The 20070-nt window shown below is 33.7% G+C and overlaps 2 protein-coding genes across 7 annotated transcripts in view; one reads left to right on the top strand and one right to left on the bottom strand.

Moving 5' to 3' along the window:
- The window catches only part of LOC132740824 (tudor domain-containing 6-like), a 40023-nt gene extending 38898 nt beyond the window's left edge, over window positions 1-1125 (bottom strand). For 4 of the 5 annotated variants that reach the window (XM_060728838.1, XM_060728839.1, XM_060728836.1 and 1 more), the window contains exon 1: window positions 990-1119. The gene's annotated coding sequence lies outside the window, so the exon portion shown is untranslated. Of the gene's footprint in view, window positions 1-989 lie in introns of all 5 variants that reach the window. The other variant, XM_060728834.1, reaches the window with a different exon arrangement.
- Window positions 1126-3927: 2802 nt separating this feature from the next.
- Window positions 3928-20070, top strand: part of LOC132740823 (coiled-coil domain-containing protein 186-like) — a 33606-nt gene continuing 17463 nt past the window's right edge. For both annotated transcript variants that reach the window (XM_060728833.1, XM_060728832.1), the window contains exons 1-11: window positions 3928-4044; window positions 4948-6735; window positions 7307-7439; window positions 8057-8185; window positions 9747-9869; window positions 11907-11996; window positions 12298-12417; window positions 13875-13979; window positions 15102-15200; window positions 17217-17446; window positions 19464-19644. In XM_060728833.1, the coding sequence (XP_060584816.1) occupies window positions 4958-6735; window positions 7307-7439; window positions 8057-8185; window positions 9747-9869; window positions 11907-11996; window positions 12298-12417; window positions 13875-13979; window positions 15102-15200; window positions 17217-17446; window positions 19464-19644 (2988 nt within the window). In that variant the 5' untranslated portion in view covers window positions 3928-4044; window positions 4948-4957. The remainder of the gene's footprint in view (window positions 4045-4947; window positions 6736-7306; window positions 7440-8056; window positions 8186-9746; window positions 9870-11906; window positions 11997-12297; window positions 12418-13874; window positions 13980-15101; window positions 15201-17216; window positions 17447-19463; window positions 19645-20070) is intronic.

Genomic DNA, 20070 nt, shown 5'->3' with positions numbered 1-20070 from the left:
AACTTTCAAACAATGTACTTATCAATTAAAAATAAAATAGAAATATCAGTCTATTTCGCTCATCGGCCATACTGGTTAAGTAAAGCGTTTTACAGATTGATTCCAATTTTTTGAACGGAAAAATATATTCGAACACACTGACGGTGCATGGGCAATTATTTCGTTAAAAAAATATTCTGTTAGAAACTTCTGGACCCATTTAAACGCTTGCATTTGTATTAGCCAATCAGATTTCGCGCACTTAATGGCGGCCATTTGTATATCGGCTGTATAAGGAATTTAATTAAATGAGAGGATTTAATCATGACTTTTCGGATGTGACAGTTAAATTATTTTGTTAAAAGGTATTTATTTTTTAGTTTTGTTTATAAATAGGTCAAAATTAATGTAAATACAGGCTGTTTTAATTGTTTAAATTCATTAGATCTAAATCGATGTCTAATGTCAATTTTTTTGCTACACGATTTTGCAAAGATCTGTTAAGACCTAACGTAACATGGAAAATGAAAAATGTAAAATATCAGATTAATATGATAAATAAGAAATAGGTTACGTATAGGTCTTATAATTAGGACTAGAGTTGACCATATTAGGGACAAGTTGACTCTTTGAGACGAGTTGACCAAAAGTAGGGGACGAGTTGACCAAAAAGGTAACGAGTTGACCAGAGGACGAGTTGACCAGAGGACGAGTTGACCGGATTGCAATGAAATTATCAATTTATGCTAGATTTCTACTTTCTGTTTCCAAATATAAAATCAGTGCAGTAATTGTCAATTCTGAAATAGGAACAAATTCGGTTAAATCTTTACAACTAAGTTTACATTGACATTTTGACCCCTCCAATTATTTATGAGATAATTTGACAAAATTTGCCAAAATATTCCCGCCATTTAAATTTAGAATGTCAACTGTATGTTGAATGCCAGTTCCATATAAGAGAACAGGCGTTGTTTTGATCGCTGTTCATAATTGAAGCAGCAACAAACCTTGTAACTTTGTTGTCTTATCGTTGCAAAAGCGAGTTGTGCATTTATTCCACTAAATAATGCGTCTACAGCATTTTAATTTTCTATTGCAGGGTCGTGCCATGTGTTTATGGAAATGTGCCAAGGTAATCCAAACTCTATTTTTTTTTACGAAAAGTAAGCAGTATCAACGGAAAATATTTTTAAACGGAAAGTGTGTAAATACTAAATACTGATTTTAATCCTGCATTCGATAAGGTCCCTCCCAGATGACTACTAAATATAAGGTCTGGAGCTTAGGTATAAGAGGCAAAATTTATGTAGGGATCAAAATATTTTTGGAAAACAGACAACAAAGAGTAAAGATAAACGGAACGTTTTCAGGGTGACAAACAGTTACAAGTACTGTTGTGTCCCTCGGGGTAGTGTACTAGGGCCTTTTCTCTTACTCATGTCACCTTCAGGATAATATATTCGAAGAGTGTGATTAACTAAAAAAATTATAAATGTTACAAAACAACAATTTTTCACCCAAATTAGGTAAAAGACCACATGGTAACATGGAAAAACTAGATTTTGGGTGATTCCAAGGTTTTTCATCATTTTTTGTTAAGCAAGGAAATGACAAATGATGATCTTCAACAAAAAGAAATGTAAAACTTCTTCTTCTTCTTCCAATACTGTACATAACCCACTCTGGAGCATTGACGTACAGGGTGTATGCACAAAGTGTTGTGCGGCGAATAAGTGCAGATTTAAAAAAATCGACTCCGGCATATTAGGGCCCCATGACTAGTCCTCCCTTGAAGGCCTCAAGGTTGACTGCTGTGGCTAGGTGCTCTGGAAGGTGGTTCCACAGGCGGATGGCCGAAGGTACAAAGGAGAACTACATATGGTGTCTGTTCTGCAGAATGGGACATGGAATCTGTGTCCTTAGCAATGGCCACCAAGTGTCAGGGGGTGGAAGTACTGTGCAGCTGGGATGGCTATGAGGTTGTGCGTGATCCTGTAGACCATCACTAGCTTGGCATTGGAGCGGCGATGCTGTAGAGTTGGCCAGCCTAGGTCTGTCATCATTGCAGTGGTGCTGCTGGTAGTTTTGTAATCGCCTTTTACAAATCGGGCAGCTCGCCTTTGGACAGCTTCAAGCTGGTTGATGTTGGTGGCTGTGTGTGGGTCCCAGACTGTGCCTGCGTACTCCAGGATTGGTCTAACAAGGGTCTTGTAGGCTGGGCCTTGATGTCTTGTGGGCAGCTTGTGATGTTTCTTCTGAGGAATGATAGAGAGTTGTTGGCCTTTATGATGGTAGATTCTGTATGTATGTTCCATGAAAATTATTTGCGATGTTGACACCAAGGTACTTTCCACTTTTGACAGATTGAAGAGTTGATTGGTGGACCTTGTAAGCATAAATGATGGGGCTTCTTTTCTTGGTGATGTGTATGACTTCACATTTGCTGGGATTGAAAGACATCATCCACTTGCGTTCCCATTCCTGGAGTCTATCTAGGTCTTCTTGGAGGGCTATATGCATATTTGACAAAATATACCATGCGATTTCTTTATTAAAGACTTAAGCAACAATCCCTGCAAAATTCAACAATTAAATGAAGAAGAAAAAAGACCTGGACGTGATCTTTGATTGCAAAATGGCATATAACTTATAAGTAGTAAAGTAAATATGGCAAACAGAAACCTAGGACTCAGTCAAAAAATTTACTTATATGAATAAAGAAATGTTTCTGCAACTTTATAACTCTCTTGTAAATCCTTATCTTGGGTACAGCTCCGTAATGTGGGCACATATACATTTTAAAAAGATGCACTATCCATTGAAAATGTCCAAAGAAGAGCTAATAGAGTATTAAGTGAATTATATCTGGCAAAGTATATAGCGAAATAATGTTTCACTTAGGCATTCCAACCCTAGAATACAAAAAAAATATAGAGCATATATGATTGAAACTTTTAAAATAATTAACAAAATTGATAAAAAAAAGACAAGGAAATAATGTGAATTAGAGAAGAAACCATTACCAGAGGTCACAACTATAAAATGTTCATACAAATGACAAGTAAAACACCAGAAAAAACATAGAGCTGTGGATTCTTGGAACAAGTTAAAACTAAGCTAGGTCATAGAAGCTTCATCATTGAACTCAGTTAAGACAATATTGAATAAGCTGTGGATCTGTCAAAATAAGTTTAATGCAAAGATTAGTGTTATCAAACACAGTGACGTTAAAATGATCAGAAAACTCAGATTAGCAATACAGTATATGAACAGGTCAACGTTCAATAATTTTTATAAAGTAATTTTTATGTGTATATATAATCAATAAAGATGTAAAAACTGAAATTTGTGTATATAGAAATTAATATAATGGAAATACATATCAACATTCAAAATAAACTTTCACAAAGAAGTTGAAGAATAATAACAAGAAGGAAAAAAACACTCTAAAACTACCAAAGAAGCTCAGCTTAGCATACTTGATGATGATCCGGTCTGGAAACTACATGAACCTACATGTACATAAAAATATGCAGACTCAGTTTGATTTGAAGTGAGTTCAAGAGAGATAATGAAATAATACAAAATCTCCCAAGCTTCCCGGCTGAATGTAAATTTGTTAGAGATGTCGGACACTTTATTTTTCAAATTATTTGTGTTTACTTACCGTTATTTTTTCATATATAACCAGACCATAACTAATTTTGTTTGTCCAGATGATCGATCTACTACAGATGATAAGTCAAAGAGTGTTTGGGTTATCAACTTGAAAGGTGGATAGATCTTACTGAGGAGGAGAACATTGAGTGCGGACACACTTTTAATTAAGCCCATGCCCTACTGCATGTAGATTTCATAATCTTGTTATAAGTAAAATATATAAGTTTTTTGCCCGGATCAATAAAGATACAGTGAAGCGCAACCAAGTTTAGAAGTCGTGAAATAACCACCGAAAATATTGATCATGTGACCTGTCAAATTATGACGCCATTTTGTCATGTTGGCATCGGCTGTCAAAATAAAATATAATTTGTGATTTTGACTTACGGACATTGTCTTCAGGTCTGTAAATCACATATCGACAACAATAATGCTTTTTAAACAATTAAACTACGACCATATTATATAATTCTATCTCCATCAATAGAAAAACGATATTGTAATGCATTTTCGTGACATAATTTTCTATGTTTTGTTTTTTTAATTTATTTTAGTGATTTCTCGCGGTATCTCCTTTTTATAACGTTGTTCTTTCTTAATCTATCATTTTTATTTCACTTGACTAAAATAAAATCGGGGTTGAAAGGGTAACCCAAGTTTTTAACTATCTGGCCAATCAAAATTTCTGATTATCCATAACTGCACTTGTAAGCATTTTTTTTGGAATTTTTATTTGGTTATCAAAAGGGATAAGTTTTCAAACCACTTGTCCTGCAGCGCTGTACATTCAAATCCCACCAGATTCTTTCATGTGAGGAAGCTATTTAGCAAGCTTATACCGGTATTAGGATTTGCGGTATTAGTATAAATGGGACATAGGTGGTTCCACTCAGGTGCCCACACCTGCATGAAATAAAGCACTGAGGTGTTCCTCTGAAAACTCGCCCGATGATTTTAAAGAAAACTTACATAGGGAAAAGCCCTTTTATAGGCTTCTGAACTAGTCCAAATAATTAGCATTTAGTTATTTAAATTAAAATTTTATATTCATCATTGCACATTTTACATTTTATATTAACAAGACTTTTTTATGGAAAATATAAAATATTAGATTAATGAAGAGTAATCATAAACTATGTTATGTATAGGTCATATTATTAAGACTAGTTCTTGAACATTTTATATTATTATATGTGAAAAATCATTGTCAGGGAAAATATCTGAAACATTTTTAATCAACTATGATATTACCATAACTTTGTCTTTTAAAACTTATTCAAATCAAACAAAATTAACTTTTTTCAGTGTTGGAGAAATGTCTGATGCAGAGCAGGATGAAGAGAACATTTTGGAAAATCCAGATCCTGAATCAGACAGTGTGGCTGAAGCCAGTGGCGGTGATCTAAATGCTGAATCTGAAAGTATTGCAAACTCCAACCAAAATTGCTATCCTGAGAATTCTCAGTTAGAAAGTAGCATCAATAATGTAAATATTGCTGCTAGTGCTTCAAATGGTAATGAGGTGGAAAGAGAGATAAATGAAAATGAGGTGATAGCATGTTCTGATAACCCTGAGGGGTTTGCTCTGGCTGATAACCAAGTAGAAGCGGAGGGACAAGAGTGTGAATCAAATTTCCAAAACTGTTCCCTGACAGAAGGAGATCAAAATCAACGCAGAAATGAAGAGTTATTGAATGGAAATCTTGAAGAAAACCAGAATTTTGAAGGTGACAGTGTAGAAGATGGACATGATTTCAATGAATATGCTGCAGAAGATGAACAATACTTTCCTTTAGCTTGTGCTGGTGCAGATTCAAATGTTTCTTTACAAAGGGAGGGAGATAATGTGGTAAGTGATCAAAATGATGGGGAAGCTGAGGGTGCTGTAGGTGCAAGTTTAGAAGAAGAGACTGTCACTTCTCATCGTACTGAATCTTGCTGTCAATTAGATGAATATGCTTCTCAACAACATGCAGCTGGATCCCAGGAAGAAGTAGAAGATGATGGTATTTCAAGAAATCCTTTAGATGTCTGTGAAGCAGATGGTGCCTCAGCATCAGGGCAAGATATCTCTCTGGCCCCAGAGAGTGAACTTGAAGAAAGTAGGTCACACATTGTTCTTGAAACAGTTAATGAACCAACTGAATCTGATAGAGAAGCTGAGCATGAAGCGCATGCAGATAGTGCTGAAGGAGGTGATTTAAATGACATTCCGAATGTTCATCCTGGTGAAGTTAATGGTGCAGAAGGTATTAATGAAACAAACAATGCAGCTGATCAGGTTGCTGATACATTGCCTGATAATGTGTTATGTGAAGAGAAAAATGTCCCAGAGGATGAAATTAGTGTTGTGTCTGCAGAAAAGCCAGAGTCATATCAACCGGAATGTGATCAGAGTGAAACTAAATACTTGCAACAGGTACAGATGGGTGTTAATGTTATTGGGGCATCTAATGGACAACTTGATAATCAAGCTACTTGTAAAGATGTTAACTCATCAAATGTTAGAAGAAATGAAACTGAAAATAAAAAACATGATTCAAAGCATCTAGATAGAAATGCTGTAGAGAATAAAGATTTAGATGCAAATTCAAACAGCTGTGATAAAAACAAACCAGAAGATGAAAGAACTCAAAGAGCTGAATTTGCTGCAAATAAGAGTGGTAATGCCTTTGAAGCAAAAAACTTGATTACCAAAGAAACAGGTGCCATCCCGAAAAACAGAGCACAGCATAGTGATGCTCCTAGTCAGTTAAAATCTGTAGAATCGAAACCAAGTCAAAGACAAGATGTGGAAGTTGATTCAGAGGATGAACTTTTATCAGAATTAGATGCAACTTTAAAGAGTAACTCAGTTGAAACGAGTGTGAGTAGTAACTTAGACAAATGTGCAATATCTCAAGATGAACAAACTGTACAGGGAGACAATCCAGATTCTTGTGATCAATGCTTAAAAAACAATTTACAGTGTTCTTTCAAAGGTAGTCATCATGAAAAGGGAGGTAATGCAAACATTCCCGGGTTGAAGGATTTAAAAAAGCAACTTCATCAAGCTAAACAGATGTTGCTTGACCGTGAATGTGAGATAAGCAGGTAAATATGATAGATACTCGAAATATTTGTTATTTTCAACAACAAGAAAAATGATTTATTAATATAATTTGTACAATTTAAAGTTTGTCTGTTTTGAAGAAAAATTTGAGCTATTATGATCACTGCATGACCGTTGTCGTGCAAAAACTTTAATGTAGCCTATTATATAAATATTTTTAAAAACGTTATCAACACGAAATTTGCAAGATGCAGTTGTGCCCTTTTTAACTAAGAATTTTTATCAATATGCCTATGTAAGATATCAATATGAAACTTGGAATACAGTTAAAAGACAGGAGGTATTTTCCTGATCTTTAGCAATATTTTTGGAGTTATGCTCTTTCTTGATTTAGAATATGTATTACAATTGGTTAACTTATTATCAATATGCCTATGAAAGATATCAATATGAAACTTGGAATACTTGTTATGACAATGCACAGTTGTAAGACAGGAGGTACATGTACATGTGTATGTTCTTTCTTAATTTAGAATATGTATATGCATTTGTAATTATGTTAATACATGTAGTTATTATACAACAAAATCATCATAATGTTACATTATGCAGGTTAAAAGAAGATGTGTCAGATCATAAATCTAGGTGTGAAACATTGACATCTGAGAGAGATTCCAGTACAAAAGAACTTGAACGTCTTAAATCGCACAATTCAGATGATTTGTATATACCACAGCTAAAAGAGGTATGTTCATGTACTGTATATACAACTGAATGTCAGTTTAGATATTGATGTAAAAATTGTACACTCTTGTTCTGACTCGCAGCACATCTCCAGTCTTTGGTCTTCCAACACCATTATAGCTAAGAAACAGGGAAACACCATAGTTATAAGTGTTTATTATAAGTATCAAAGCATACATTTCTAAAAAGAATGAAAGTCATGTTTTTTTCCCACGTAATTGGGATAAGGCCTTTAGTTAACCTATTGATTTTGTGAAATGCTAATTTGGGATGTAAAAAAGCTGGTTCAGGTTTATCTTTCTGGGAAAACTGCATGGTTTTGATGAAAATTTCCATTGGGAAGGCCTTTGGATGATTGCTCTTTGACAAGACAATAAATTATGAATATTTTTAATACACATGGAGATGACAGATTTTAAAATTACAGATCTGTGAGGTATAATTTTGGCTTCAGATCACTAATATTTCACGAATTGCTAAGTGGTTGTTGGAGGCATGAGTCATCTTTAGTTTGAGTTTCTTTCATTAAATTTATCTTGAATATATAATTGAAAAGTTACAGGATCATATTGAGATTTACCTGATTATTTATAGAACTATATATTTACATTTTTATAGTTAGAGTACACTATAGCCCAGCAGACCAATGAGATTCGAGGATTAAAAGACAAGCTGTCGTCCCATGACAGTGCAGCAAAACGAGCTATAGCCACGTTACAACATGAAATGAGGCTACGAATAGATAAAGTAAGAATAAAATGTTCATGTATATACACTGTTTCCTTTTTAGGTGCACATTTCCTTGTACATTTTTCAACATCTTTCAATAAAATTTTCATGAAACTAATAATGTCACCAAGTATCCTGGAGCATTTTGTCAAGATTTTATGCTTCTTATAATTTTTCACAGAAAAAATCCTGTTTTTTTTATGCTGATTTTGTTTGGAGTATTACCTGTGTAACTGTTCCATTTATAGTACAAAAAAAACAGCACATATATTGTGGACAATGTTATAATATACAATGTAAGAAACTTGTGCATATACAAACGTAGAGGATATTACACTAGTGTTGATCTCCTACTGAAATTTTTGAAAAAGATAAATAAAACTGTATGAAGTCAGCCTCTATGCACACAGCTTTATTCACCAAGTTCAATTGATGTAATATGTAATCTGCACATAGCTGATATTGAAAATTTGGAGAAAACAAACATAATATCTTGGAACATATTTTCAAGATTTTGTGATTTTTCACAGGAAAATGGTCCTGTTTCAGTTTTTGTGTAAAAGCTAGTTTTAACCAGTTGATTTTGTTTGAAAGGAACAAGTGTTCCATAGCAAAAAATATTAAAGTACATTTTGTATATTGGACAAAATGTATTAATATGTAATCTGCATATAGTTGATATTGTATTTATCATATACCCTTTAAATTTGCAGAAACAACATATCAGTTTCACCTTGCTACAACAAATAAAAGTGACACAAACATTAGTAGACGTTTTTAGCTCGACTATACGAAGTATATGGAGAGCTGTCCTACTCGCCCCGGCGTCAGCGTCCGCATCCAGATTTCAGATTAAAGTTTTGGTGCAGTAAAATATTTTTCACTATAACTTTGTCATTTCTTAAGCTATCAGCTTAAACTTCAAATATATATTCCTTGTAATCAACCACATCTTATGTGACAAGGTTCATAACTCTAGCACCAATATTTTCAGATTTATCTCCCCTTGAAGTTAGAATTTTCCTTAAAAAATATTATTTATTACTGTTACTTTTTTTTTCGTCAGGGATCAATTTCATACTTCAAATATATGTACCTTATCATCATCCACATCTTATGTGACAAGGTTCATAACACTAGCACCAATATTGCAAGAATTATCTCCCCATAAACTTAGATTTTTTACTAGAAAAATGTTATTTTTTACTATAACTTTTTTTAGTTTTAAAGGTATTTGCCTCAAACTTCAAAAAAAAACTTTCTTATCATCAATTACATTTTATGTGATAATGGTCATAACTCTTGGATCAATATTTACAGATTCATCTCTCTTTGAATTTAGGATTATATTATTATACATAATTGATTTTTCTTTCATAGTTTTGTCTTCCTTACTGCGTCCAGTATTTTATTAGTCGAGCTTTTCTTTCTCCTGTGACAGTTCTTGTTGTATATTATGTGCACTGCCATGCTATACTGTTTTTACAGAGTGCGAAAAATAACACAGATGTATGATTTAATATAGTAAGACATTGATTATAATCCTACAATATTTTTTTTTGTTATTTCATTATTGTAGGTGACAAAACAGAGTGAAGAAGCAACTAGGGAGAAAGATACAATGGTTGTTAAATTTGCTCAAGCTGAACACAAAAATCTTGAGTTCCAAAAACAGGCTGAGAGAGCTGAAAATAAACTCAAGGTAATAATATGATATGCCACAATAATATGAACTGTGCTTATGAAAAAAATCAAATCTTTAGATCCTTGTATATTGTTCTCATTTATTTAAATTTAAGTGATTTGCTACTTTTTTCTTTTTTTTTCAATTGAAAAGGGGAGCTATCCTACTCGCCCCGGCGTCGGCGTCGGCGTTGGCGTCACACCTTGGTTAAGTTTTTCGTACCACCCCACTTTATTTCAGAAGTATTACAAGTATGGCTTTGAAACTTACCATACTTGTTCACCATCATAACCTCCATCTACAGACAAGAGTACATAACTCTGTCAAGGTTTTTGACAGAATTATGGCCCTTTTTTGACTTAGAAAGTGTATTGAGCTTGGTTAAGTTTTTTGTACCACCTCACTTTATTTCAAAACCATTGGAGGTATTGCTTTGAAACTGACCATACTTGTTTACCATCACGACCTTCATCAACAGACAAGAAGGACATAACTCTGTCAAGGTTTTTGACAGAATTATGCCCCTTTTTGACTTAGAAAATACATTGAATATGGGTAAAATCCACTTATTGCCTTAACCCTTTGAGATATTGCTTTGAAACTTTTAATGCTATTTCACATCATTACCCCCATCTGTACGCAAGAGAAGGTAACTCTGTCAAGGATTTGTTTTAAAAATTAAGGCCTTTTATCGACTTAGAATCTTGGTTCTTGTATTGCCTTTTACTGCAAAAACTTTTTTTATTGGCAAGCAATAAAAAAGTCGAGCGCGCTGTCTTACGGACAGCTCTTGTTTCTTTTTTTTTCAATTGATTTAATTGGGATTACCCCCGACAAGCTAATGGTGTCCAGGCAGCATTTAGTTTTGTTCTGTATGTATGCATGTCAAGGTCACCATAAATGATGGAATGTTTAGGCAGCATTTAGTTTTGTTCTGTATGTATGCATGTCAAGGTCACCATAAATGATGAAATGTTTAGGCAGCATTTAGTTTTGTTCTGTATGTATGCATGTCAAGGTCACCATAAATGATGGAATGTTTAGGCAGCATTTAGTTTTGTTCTGTATGTATGCATGTCAAGGTCACCATAAATGATGAAATGTTTAGGCAGCATTTAGTTTTGTTCTGTATGTATGCATGTCAAGGTCACCATAAATGATGGAATGTTTAGGCAGCATTTAGTTTTGCTCTGTATGTATGCATGTCAAGGTCACCATAAATGATGAAATGTTTAGGCAGCATTTAGTTTTGTTCTGTATGTATGCATGTCAAGGTCACCATAAATGATGAAATGTTTAGGCAGCATTTAGTTTTGTTCTGTATGTATGCATGTCAAGGTCACCATAAATGATGAAATGTTTAGGCAGCATTTAGTTTTGTATGCAGCATATCTGACTTTAATATTGCTTGACACAAATGAATGTTTTTCCATCATGAGACAAAGTGATGCACACATGAAGATGGTCGTCAAGGTGGCACTTAAACCTCAGAGTAAATACACTTGTCTGTAGTAAAACTTCTATATATGTAGAGGGATTGTTATATAACTGGGCAAAAATGTTCAACATCTTTGGAACTATAAATGAACAAATAGAGGATATTGAAGGAGTGTAAATTCAATACGGAATTTATTGAACAAGTTGAATATAGTTATATTATGCAAGCCTCTGGCGAGCATAATATTATTTTATTCAACAAGTTCAATAAATTCAGTATTGAAATTGCACGAATATAATATTCTATCAATCATATATCCAAAATAAAGAGTGTTGAAAGTGAAAAAGAACCATTTTTCAATGACGCGCCTATAGTGTAACGCTAACATTGAGCGCGTCTTTACACTATGTTTGTGAAACACAAATGACGTCATGTCAAGTGCACGGCAGTGCAATACCGTTTTTACGGAGTCGCAAAATCGGCATGGGTATGTGATAAAAGACATTATTAAATGTATATTTATACACATTACCAGGGGCATTAAAAAACAGTGTTTAAGAATTTGCATGAACTTCTTTGTTACCCAGGAAACTGGTATTAATTTTGTTACATTTTAGGAAATGGAGAAAGAGAGAGATGCATTTTTAATACGGATGAGATCTGTGAAAGAACAGAGATCTAAACTGGCTGTTGAAGTAGAAGCTAAGGTGAGGGGAACGAATGAGTTTGATGCATTTATTACAATGTTATCATTATGTAAATTATATTTATATTTTACTATAGATGATGATTATGTACATGCAATTGTGTCATATTGAATTTAATCTTTTTTTAAGCATTGATTTTGAAGTAAAAATTATTCTGATTTTCTCCTTGTTCCACCATATTCCACAATTAAGCTTTTGGTTAATTAGGTAATAAAACTATGCCTTATAACATATGCTCTAAATTTTTGTCACATGTTACTTGCCTGCTATTAATATGGTCTACCAATGTTTATACTTTTAGAATGCTGAAATGTCTAACCTACAGAGAGAGCTTGACAAACACAGAGAGATGGTTTCATCATCTGATGTGAGAATTAAATGGGCTCAAAATAAACTGAAGGCTGAGCTTGACGGTCACAAGGTAAAACTCGCGTGCTTAGAGGATCATTTATGTTAGTAAGACAGTCGGACAAAGTTTGTGAGGAAGCTAATGGACATTGGTGGTTCTACTCAGGTGCCCGCTTGTGCCTGAAGTAATGCACAGAAGGGCACCTTAGGTCTTCTTCCACAAATAAAGCTAGAATGTCGCCATATGACCTATACTGTGTTGGTGTGACGTAAAACCCAAACAAACAAACGGACAATGTCCGTATTTTTATATGTTTCGCGTAAGGTCTTAGTATCACTTACTCTGGTTGCTGTTCAGCAGATTTGGATTTTCGGATATTTTCAGTTTACCAAATAAATTATCTGTTACAGAAACACATTTGACAAATTCATAATTATCTCTAAAGTCAGACAAGTCATTGATTTAGGGTTGAAAAATACATCGTTATTTGGAATGTACTTTTTAGCTCGACTATTCGATAAGAATAAGTAGAGCTATTGCAGTCACCCGAGCGTCGGCGTCCGCGTCGGCGTCGGCGTAACCACTTATGTTAAAGTTTTTGTAATAGTTCAAATATTTTCAAAGTCCATAGACATATGGCTTTGAAACTTTGCACACTTGTTCAACATCATGACCCCAACCTGTAGACAGGAGGAGGTAACTCTATGAAGCATTTTGACAGAATTATGCCCCTTTTTCGACTTAGAATTTACGTTAAAGTTTTTTGTAAAAGTTCAAATATTTTTAAAGTCCATTGACATATGGCTTTGTAACTTTGCACACTTGTTCACCATCATGACCCCAACCTGTAGACAAGAGGAGGAAACTCTATCAAGCATTTTGACAGAATTATGCCCCTTTTTTCACTTAGAATTTATGTTAAAGTTTTTGTAATAGTTCAAATATTTTCAAAGTCCATTGACATATGGCTTTGAAACTTTGCACACTTGTTCAACTTCATGACCCCAACCTGTAAAGAGGAGGAGGTAACTCTATCAAGCATTTTGACAGAATTATGCCCCTTTTTCGACTTAGAATTTACGTTAAAGTTTTTGTAATAGTTCAAATATTTTCAAAGTCCATTGACATATGGCTTTGAAACTTTGCACACTTGTTCACCATCATGACCCAAACCTGTAAACAGGAGGAGGTAACTGTATCAAGCATTTTTTTTACTATCAAGCACTAAGAATAGTCGAGCGTTGCTGTCCTACTGACAGCTCTTGTTGCAAATAAGATCCTCTCATATCTTGTTTCTAAATAAATGATTCAGTATGATTTTTCTAAAACAAATATGGGCAGAAACTCAATATATAAATGTTTGCTGAAATTTTTCCTGATTTATTCATTTTATGGTATAAGGGTAAAACAACATGTATCTTTATCACAGATATCTGCTGCCCAGTGTTTGTTGAATAGAATATTTTTTGAAATTGTTTTATTGAGGACAAAAAGATCACACAATAGAATTTATTGTTGTGGTATTTCAGGAAACGAAGGTACAGTTAGAAAAGATGATGGCTAAACTGAAGGAGGCGAAGGAGGAGACACAACAGATCAGGCATGATTGTCAGGCCATTATTAAAACTTACCAGGTATGTAATGGTGGTCATTGGAAATATATTATTATAAAATTATTGTAAGGGAGATATTTTGGTTGTAAAATAATATGTAATATACCCGTAATATATTCAGGGTAATTTCATGTAGTTAATGGCAACCATATCTTGCATATGTTAGCTAGGTTGCTGTATTACTTGCACATGAAAGCTGTCATAGTTGCCATGGTTACCCACTGATTTCAGTGTTTTGATTGTAACAATTGTTCAGAAGTAAATTAAAATTAGATATGATATCAATTGATAGAACTATTTTATTTTAGGAATTAAATGTTGGAACTATTTTAATATAGGAATCGGATGTTAGATCTGTTTTATTTAGGGAATCAAATGTTAGAACTATGTCAGTATAGAAATCAAATGTTAGAACTGTTTTATTATAGGAATCAAATGTTATAACTACTTTATTATAGATCTTGGATTTTAGACGAATCAAATGTTAGAACTATTTTAGTATAGGAATCAAATGTTAGAATTGTTTCATTATAGGAATCGAATGTTAGACCTAATTTATTACAGGAATCAAATGTTAGACTTTATTTATTATAGGAATCAAATATTAGAACTATTTCAGTATAGAAATCAAATGTTAGAACTGTTTTATTATAGGAATCAAATGTTAGATCTACTTTATTATAGAAATTGGATGTTAGACCTATTTATTATTGGAATCAAATGTTAGAACTATTTTAGTATGGGAATCAAATGTTAGAAATATTTTAGTAAAGGAATCAAATGTTAGAACTATTTTATTATAGGAATCAAATGTTAGAACTGCTTTATTACAGGAATCAAATGTTAGAACTATTTTAATATAGGAATCAAATGTTAGAACTCTTTCATTATAGAAATCAAATGTTAGAACTATTATTATATAGGAATCAAATGATAAAACTGTTTTATTATAGGAATCAAATGTTAGAACTATTTTATTATAGGAATTAAATGTTAGAACTCTTTTAGTATACAAATGTAGGTATCAAATGTAAGAACTATTTTAATATATAGGAATCAAATGTTAGAACTCTTTCATTATAGAACTCAAATGTTAGAACTCTTTCATTATAAAAATCAATTGTTACAGCTATTTTATTACAGGAATCAGAGGAGGTCAAATCTAACAGTTTGGACAAAGAACTCAAGTTGAAAGAATCTGAACTTCTAGAGAGAGAAGTACAAAAGAATAATTTTGAACTTGTAAGTATTCAATTAGTCCATGACTAAACAAGTTCATGGTTAGGTAGCTGTGTTGACCTGTTTAAATGACCTAAAGTTTCATGATTTATATAAAATTATATACAAATGTATAACATTTTATATTAAAGGCCCATTAATCCTATTTTTTCTTTTCTTTTCTTTCTGTTTTTTTGGTTATAGTGATTAAAGAATTTGTGTTGAATTCAAAATATGGCTTTGTTTCCATTTTGTCACCTTTATAACAAATTGTGCCACATTCAGCGCTAATTTCTTAAGACAATCAGCATCTTACATGCTATAAATCCATTATTAAAATGTTATAACACACCTTTGCCCTTTCTGTAGACTTTTTTTATTCAGCTGTAATATCATATGCTTTTTTTCCTTGTTTTATTATTTGTTTCTGTTTTTAGTATATGCATGTATTTTTTGCTCACCTGCCACAAAGTGACAGGGTGAGCTTTTGTGATCGCTTTTTGTCCGGCGTCCGTCCGTCCGGTGTCCGTCCGTTGTCCGTCCGTCCATCGTCCGTCCGTAAACTTTTACTTTAAATGACATCTCCTCATAAACCACTAAGCCAATTTCATCCAAACTTCACAGGAACGTTCCTTTGGTGGTCACCTTTAAAAATTGTTCAAAGAATTTAATTCCATGTAGAACTCTGGTTGCCATGGCAACCGAAAGAAAAAAACTTTAAATATCTTCTTTTAAAAAACCATAAGAGCTAGAGCTTAGATATTTGGCATGAAACATCTTCTAGTGAGTGTCTACCAAGTTTGTTCAAATAAAAGCCCTGGGGTCAAAATTGGCCCAGCCCCGGGGGGTCATTGATTTTCCCTATATGCATATAGTAAAAACTTAAAAAATCTTCTTTTAAAGAACCCAAAGAGCTGGAGCTTAGATATTTAGCATGAAACATGTTCTAATGGGTGTCTACCAACTTTGTTCAAATAAAAGTCCTGGGGTTAAAATTTTCCCAGTTGGGGAGGGGTCATTGATTTTACTTATATGTGTATAGAAAAATCTTAAAAATTTTCTTTTAAAAAACTCAAAGAGCTATGGCTAAGATATTGAGCATCAAACATGTTCTAATAGGTGTCTACCAAGTTTGTTCAAATAAAAGCCCTGGGGTCAGAATTGGCCCCGCCCAGGGGGGTCATTGATTTTCCCTATATGCATATAGTAAAAACTTAAAAAATCGTTTTTTAAAGAACTCGAAGAGCTATGGCTAAGATATTTAGCATCAAACATGTTCTAATAGGTGTCTACCAAGTTTGTTCAAATAAAAGCCTGGGGTCTCTTTTAAAGAACCAAAAGAGTTAGAGCTAAGATATTTAGCATGAAACATGTTCTAATAAGTGTCTACCAAGTTTGTTCAAATAAAAGCCCTTGGGTCAAAATTGGCCCCGCCCCGGGGGGTCATTGATTTTCCCTATATGCATATAGTAAAAACTTAAAAAATCTTCTTTTAAAGAACTCGAAGAGGTATGGCTAAGATATTTAGCATGAAACATGTTCTAATAGGTGTCTACCAAGTTTGTTCAAATAAAAGCCCTGGGGTCAAAATTGGCACCACCCGGGGGTCATTGAATTTCCTTATATGTGTATAGCAAAAACTTAAAAAATCTTCTTTGAAAAAACCCAAATAGCTAGAGTTTAGATATTAAGCATGAAACATCTTCTAGTAAGTGTCTACAAAGTTTGTTCAAATAAAAGCCCTGGGGTCAAAACTGGCCCGGCCCCAGGGGTGTCATTGTTTTTAACTATATGTGTATAGTAAAAACTTTAAAAAAATCTTCTTTTTAAAAGCCCAATGAGCTAGAGCTTAGATGTTTAGCATGAAACATCTTCTTATGGGTGTCTACCAAGTTTGTGCAAATAAAAGCCCTTGGGTTAAATTGGCCCTGCAACATTCGGGGGGTTGGGGGGGGGGCCTATATACAGGTGAGCGACCTCAGGGCCATCATGGCCCTCTTGTTTTAATGTGCAAACAAAAGATAATATTGACTCTTTCAGGCACATGTTAAAACTCAACGTGAACTTGAACAGGTAAAAAATGACTTACGTGAATCTCAGTCAAAGTTCTCTGCTCTTTCTGATAAACTCTCCAATATAGAGGCAGAAAAAGAGCAACTAAATCTCACTAAAACAAAATATGAAGACATAATACAGCGCCAGAAGAAAGAAGTCCAAGAGCTGCGAGAGAGGGTTGAGTCTCTGGTTCAGTTTAAAACTGATTTCATAAGGTAAATAAATCTCCTTTTATTTATTTCTTTTTTTGGGGGGGGGGGGTATATTTTTACACCTCAACTTTTTTGAAGAATGGTTTTTACCTTGGCTTTTCAAAGAATGCACTCATTTGTTAAACTTGGGTTAAGTTTTTGCGTTTAAGTAGGTACAATTATCCCAAAAACTACTGAGTTAATGGGTTGAAACTTCACATAGTTGTTCTATATGATTATCTAACTATAACATGATGTGCACATGTGCCATATATAGGGGTGTCTGTGGCCTAGTGGTTAAGGTCGTTGACGTCAAACCACTTGGCCCTCAACACTGTGGGTTCGAATCCCTACAGGGACTTTGGATTCTTTCATGCGAGGAAGCTATCAAGCTAGCTGACAGAATGTTGGTGGTCTACTCAGGTGCTCGTTTGTGCCTGAAAAAATGCACGGAAGGGCACCTGAGGTCTTCCTCACAAGTAAAGTTTGAACGTCGCCAAATGAACTAAACTGTGTCAGTGTGACGTAAAACCCAAAAAACAAACAAACATGTTTCATAACTAGGAGTTATATTTTTGCACAGTTATGCCACCTTTCTTACTGTTAAGCACTAAGAATAGACAAGCGCACTATTAATGGACAGCTTATGTTAAGGGATATAATTACATGTGTTGATTTATAAAGTAAACATGGTCTTTTAGAGACATTTTGGTCAGATCTGAAATGCAGATTATTAAGTGATATATTTTACAATGCGCAAATTCTTAAAAAATGGTGTGGTAGAAATTTTGAAAGGAATGTAATGGACATAAAATTAAATGGATTCAGACTTCTAACTGAAAACTTGTCACTAAAGGTTGACATTGAACAAAAAAATTTGATATTATCGGTCATAAAAGAGCAATGTCAGATTAAATAATTTATAATATGTGTTCAACAAAAATGAAACATTCCGTCATCTTTACTGGTGTAACATTGAAACACTGGGTCATTATTTTTGTGCTCTGTCAGGTAATCATACATGTACAATAGGTACTTATTAGCTTGACTTTTCTATGAAAAGGGGAGCTATCCTACTCGCCCCGGCGTCGGCGTCGGCGTTGGCGTCACACCTTGGTTAAGTTTTTCGTACCACCCCACTTTATTTCAGAAGTATTACAAGTATGGCTTTGAAACTTACCATACTTGTTCACCATCATAACCTCCATCTACAGACAAGAGTACATAACTCTGTCAAGGTTTTTGACAGAATTATGGCCCTTTTTTGACTTAGAAAGTGTATTGAGCTTGGTTAAGTTTTTTGTACCACCTCACTTTATTTCAAAACCATTGGAGGTATTGCTTTGAAACTGACCATACTTGTTTACCATCACGACCTTCATCAACAGACAAGAGGACATAACTCTGTCAAGGTTTTTGACAGAATTATGCCCCTTTTTGACTTAGAAAATACATTGAATATGGGTAAAATCCACTTATTGCCTTAACCCTTTGAGATATTGCTTTGAAACTTTTAATGCTATTTCACATCATTACCCCCATCTGTACGCAAGAGAAGGTAACTCTGTCAAGGATTTGTTTTAAAAATTAAGGCCTTTTATCGACTTAGAATCTTGGTTAAGTTTTTAGTACCAGTCCACTTTTTGACTGAACTGTTTGAGATATTAATTTGAAAGTTGGAATACTTGTTTACAATCATGATTCCCAAACATGTCCAGGAGAAGGTAATTCTGTCAAAGATTTTATTTGAATTATGGCCCTTAACTGTCAATGTTTTGTATTATAGGCAAGCACTAAAAAACTTAAAAAATCTAAAAAAATTCATTCCTATCCACTTGTTCACTTTACCATAAATTATGTCATAATAAAATAATTCTTCACTAAATATCTTAATGCTCATGGCCATTGTTCACTTTAAAAATACAGAGATTCTTGTATTGCCTTTTACTGCAAAAACTTTTTTTATTGGCAAGCAATAAAAAAGTCGACGGACAGCTCTTGTTTTTAGTATTGTTATGACATATTTACTTATTTGCTACAGTGCTCAGGAGATGATTAAGAACCTGGATACAGAAATTGCTGAGTTAAAGATGACCAACAAAGAGCTGGTGTCAGAGATGGAAGCTTGTCGGAGACGAGAAACTGATAAACTGGAACTAAATGCTAAACTTAGCAGGAAAAATGCTGAACTCCAGTCTGAAAATACTACATCAAGTGATAAAGTAAGTGAACAGTAAAATAATTCTACACTTTACAGACATTTAAGATAATAAGATTATAATTATATGAAATTAAAAAATGTATGTGAACACAAGAAATTAATACTGCAGTCAACAGTCTGAAACTGCAACATTATAGTAGCTACAATAATCCTAAGGGCCTTAAACATTTTATTTGAAATGCTTTTGGAAATTAAATGGGACACTTTGAATGGCAAAATGTGCAAAATGTAATAAAGAAATGTTCTCAGAATCAAATTGAAAATTGATTTTGTGTGATTCTTAGCCCAATTTGAGTTAAAAGTGTTTAAAAACTTCATTTTGGGGTCATTTTGTGTAGGGAAAATTTTGCTTTATTTGCCTAGTATTTGGGATTATATTACAAATGATCATGATCATGAAACTGAGTATTGCAAGGATAATGCAAGT

This window comes from Ruditapes philippinarum, unplaced genomic scaffold (assembly GCF_026571515.1).
Source record: "Ruditapes philippinarum isolate M1 unplaced genomic scaffold, ASM2657151v2 ctg230_1_1_1_1, whole genome shotgun sequence".
NCBI lineage: Eukaryota > Metazoa > Mollusca > Bivalvia > Venerida > Veneridae > Ruditapes > Ruditapes philippinarum.
Note: the sequence above shows the minus strand (reverse complement) of the source record. Positions and strands in the feature narration are given on the sequence as shown.